The sequence below is a fragment of the Silurus meridionalis genome, chromosome 2, assembly GCF_014805685.1.
Source record: "Silurus meridionalis isolate SWU-2019-XX chromosome 2, ASM1480568v1, whole genome shotgun sequence".
Taxonomy (NCBI): Eukaryota; Metazoa; Chordata; class Actinopteri; order Siluriformes; family Siluridae; genus Silurus; species Silurus meridionalis.
The window spans coordinates 23,648,233-23,652,479 of NC_060885.1; the positions used below are offsets into that span (position 1 = coordinate 23,648,233).

The 4,247-nt window shown below is 32.6% G+C and overlaps 1 protein-coding gene across 1 annotated transcript; it reads left to right on the top strand.

Moving 5' to 3' along the window:
• The first annotated feature begins 2,262 nt into the window (after window positions 1-2,262).
• Window positions 2,263-3,681, top strand: wu:fj16a03 (uncharacterized protein LOC335475 homolog). The gene is made up of 3 exons (XM_046876957.1): window positions 2,263-2,418; window positions 3,107-3,214; window positions 3,562-3,681. Exons 1-3 carry the CDS (start codon window positions 2,367-2,369, stop codon window positions 3,678-3,680), a joined length of 279 nt encoding a protein of 92 aa, XP_046732913.1. The 5' UTR covers window positions 2,263-2,366; the 3' UTR covers window position 3,681.
• The last annotated feature ends 566 nt before the right edge of the window (window positions 3,682-4,247 follow it).

Below are 4,247 nucleotides of genomic sequence, written 5' to 3' on the forward strand. Positions count from 1 at the left end.
AAGGTTTTACACTCGTCTATATATTATATTTATTATTACTGGTACATCAGCAAACACTGCTACCTCTTACATTTTTCATGGAACTCTTCCATAGAAGCCAGACCTGTGGAGACCTGAAGATACTGTTGAGGCCTGCACAGTTTCTTCTATTTACACTTTCATGTGTGCACTCCTTAGAGAAGGACGCTCTGTTTATAGTAAAGTCTGCGTTGTGCAATATGATCTGTACTATATATATATATATATATATATATATATATATATATATATATATATATATATATATATATATATATATATATATATATATGAAATGGCCATATATATATATACACAAACCCGATTCCAAAAAAGTTGGGACACTGTACAATTTGTGAATTAAAACAGAATGCAATGATGTGGAAGTTTCAAATTTCGTTATTTTATTCAGAATACAACATAGATGACATATCAAATGTTTAAACTGAGAAAATGTATTGTAAGAAAATTGTAATGGAAAAATAATTTGATTTAAATTTTATGGCATCAACACATCTCAAAAAAGTTGGGACAAGGCCATGTTTACCACTGTGTGGCATCCCCTCTTCTTTTTATAACAGTCTGCAAACATCTGGGGACTGAGGTGACAAGTTGCTCAAGTTTAGGAATATGAATGTTGTCCCATTCTTGTCTAATACAGGCTTCTAGTTGCTCAACTGTCTTAGGTCTTCTTTGTCGCATCTTCCTCTTTATGATGCGCCAAATGATTTCTATGGGTGAAAGATCTGGACTGCAGGCTGGCCATTTCAGTTCCCGGACCCTTCTTCTACGCAGCCATGATGTTGTAATTGATGCAGTATGTGGTCTGGCATTGTCATGTTGGAAAATGCAAGGTCTTCCCTGAAAAAGACGACGTCTGGATGGGAGCATATGTTGTTCTAGAACTTGGATATACATTTCAGCATTAATGGTGCCTTTTCCGATGTGTAAGCTGCCCATGCCACACCCACTCATGCAACCCCATACCATCAGAGATGCAGGCTTCTGAACTAAGCACTGATAACAATTTGGGTTGTCCTGATCCTCTTTAGTCCGAATGACATGGCGTTTCAGTTTTTCAAAAAGAACTTAATTGTCAAGAAATTTTTGTCTAATTAAAAGCAACAGCCTGAGGTTCGGAGCTGCTTTATGGTTAATCTATTGCTGACAATGAGTTCTATCATGGCCATTGGGAGTCATCATGCTGGTGTCTGTAATGTTGTCTGTAAACAGTGGTCAACAAAACAAAGCATCTGCACCTGGTGTCTAAGCACATTCTGGCATCTATATAAGTTGTGGGTTGTCATGAGATTTGTCTGCTTCTTTAGAGACAAGACATACAACAGAGATCTGAAGGTGCAAGTCAAATAAATTTATCATTTCAAAGTTTGACATTAAGATTATGGCATTATTCGCTGACTTGTCCTTGCATTATTTAGGTTTTTTTCATAAAAATGTGTCACACCATTGACATTTTAATAAAAAATGCTGTTCCATAATCCCATACAGAGACCCCAAGGACATACGGCACAATAATATATGTAAATCATTCAAACAATCAAAGGCAATTCACGATTTAGTGTGCTGCGAAGTTCAGACATAAAACTTAAAACCTCTTTTATACTGAAAAATATTGTTTTAAAGGGAGCTTGAAATAAGAGAGGAATAAGAAATTTACCGGTTTAACCTGTAACCTGACCGACACGCCTATATAGGTATATAGGAAAGGTTCAAATATGAAATATCAAGGACATAATGCTTATAATTTTATTACAAATACATAAATACTATTGCCATCATAACTACTGCAGTATGGACTGACAAATACTGTAACTTATAAAACTATTTATGAATGGAACATTTTGGATTTAGTGGCCATTTACAATGTTCATGTAAAAAAATATTTATACACTATTACTATTTTACATTTATCATGAAATCAGGTTACACAAAGTGTTGCTCCAGAAGACCATGTAGGAGTCTGATGTGAGTATTATAGGCCACATCTTATAAAACCAAACACTTACTTAGGCTGAATCATTGCTTGGTGTAATCTAAACTGTTATCCTATTCCCTCACTCCACCCAACTCTATTCTTTCAAATGCAGACACGTTTCATAATCCTGACTGCCTGGTGATCTGACATTCCATAACCTTTGGAGATAAGCCTATTTACACTCTGTGTGTGTGTGTGTGTGTGTGTGTGTGTGTGTGTGTGTGTGTGTGTGTGTGTGTGGCGCGTGTGTTCAGTCACGTGTCTCCTGCTTCATCCAAAAGTGTATAAAGTTTCTGCTTTCTGTCTATTTGCTCAGATTCGAGCCAGCAGAGCATTTAAACAGAGAGTGACAATGAAGGTCTGGTTTCTGCTGTTTCTGCTGCTGCCACTTTGCCTTACTACAGGTAATCATAACTTTCCATCTTATATTATAGATGTAATTAAGGATTTTTAGTATTAGTAATGAACAAAAACATTTCCAACGACAACAGAAATCATTGTTACTATGATACTTGTTACTGATAATATTTTTTTGCTTAAAACTGTAATGTTTAATAAAAACTTTAATAAAAAAACTATTAATGTATTTAACAAGATGACCAATTTTTTTCAACCACTTTTCAGATTTTTCATAAATAATAAAGTAAACCTTTCTATATTTTCTGAGGTTTTGTATCTATTTAGGAACAGTAAAAACATGATAATTCTGTGCTCTTGTGGTTTCCAACAGTTCTAAATATTTTTGTTTAGATTTAAAAGCTATTAAAAATATTAAGGCTGTTTTTTCTAAAACCTTTCAACAAATGGTTTACTGTCATGGTGTTTTGTATGTATGTGTTTGAGAAAGACACTCAATAATAACAAAAGTATGGAAATCTGGTTGATATCAGAATCATGCTGCATAATCCTGCATAACAGGCAAAATCTTATGTTATGTTATGTCATGTCATGTCATATCATGTCATGTTATGTTATGTTATGTTATGTTATGATGTTGTCTGAATCCATTAGCAACAGCCAGGCAATTAAAATGTTTTTTTTTTTCTGGAGAGTCATGAGTGTGCTTCATCATTTCAAATGATTGCTCCATAGGTGTTGCAGCACAATTTAAAATTGAATGCTATGGAGAGGATTTCCTAATGGTGAGGAACATGGTCCTGCATTGTTCAAGCAAGGTTCAGCAGGCTTGTTACACCAGATGTAAGCAGCACTGTAATTTTCATTAATCCTAAATGATGAATGTGTGATCTCTAAAACACCAAGGCATTTTATTACAGCAGAGATTTTACAGTCTACATACAACAGTGTTCAAATAGGTATTAAATAGTTTGAACAAATATTACATTCCGTTTGACTTTGTTTAAGGAATATTTAATTTGTAAAAACTTTTATTAATAATGGGCAGGAATTATATAAAATGTAAAACATAATTATTTTATTGATTCCAACGTAGATGTTGGTGTGCAGAAAGCAGAAAGTATGAATTAAGCATCATTCAGTCTATCAAGGCTTTAAATTGTTTTATTTCTGGATGTGTTTCTCTTTAGCATCTGGAGAGAAGGGCTGCATTCGAACAGAATTCTGTAAGAGACCTGGCTGGACCTGCTGCAACACAAAACTCTGCAATGACAAACCCAGAGAGAGCAAGCCTGACATCAAGAGTTAAATAAATAAATAAATAAACAAACAAACATAATACTTTTATTATTTCATCAGTTCATCTCTTGTCTTTTTTATCTTAAAAAAAAAAAAATCATTTATAGATTGAGGTAATGAAGAGTTCCCATATTGTGCATCAGAAGTCTTCCACTACAATTTTTTTTTTTAAATCCAGTTTTATAAAATTCATTTTATTAATAACACATAATTGTGCTTCATGTTTACCCATTTTGACTTCTGCCTAAGGTCTAAAGGAATGATTTGACTTTGGCACAAAGTGAATAAAAAAGTGAAGTGAATTATAATAATAAAATTTTAAATAAACATCTCTGTCAATTTTATTCGTTATATATATATATATATATATATATATATATATATATATATATATATATATATATATATATATAATTTTATAATTATTATTATTACAAACACATACTTTTATTTGTTTTTCTGCTCTTTTACTTTAAGATTTGGTTTTACCAACTTTATCATACAGCTACTATACATACATACAACTATATTTAGTAAATGATTTAGTTCAGTGTGATGAACTAAATTTTAAGGTCAG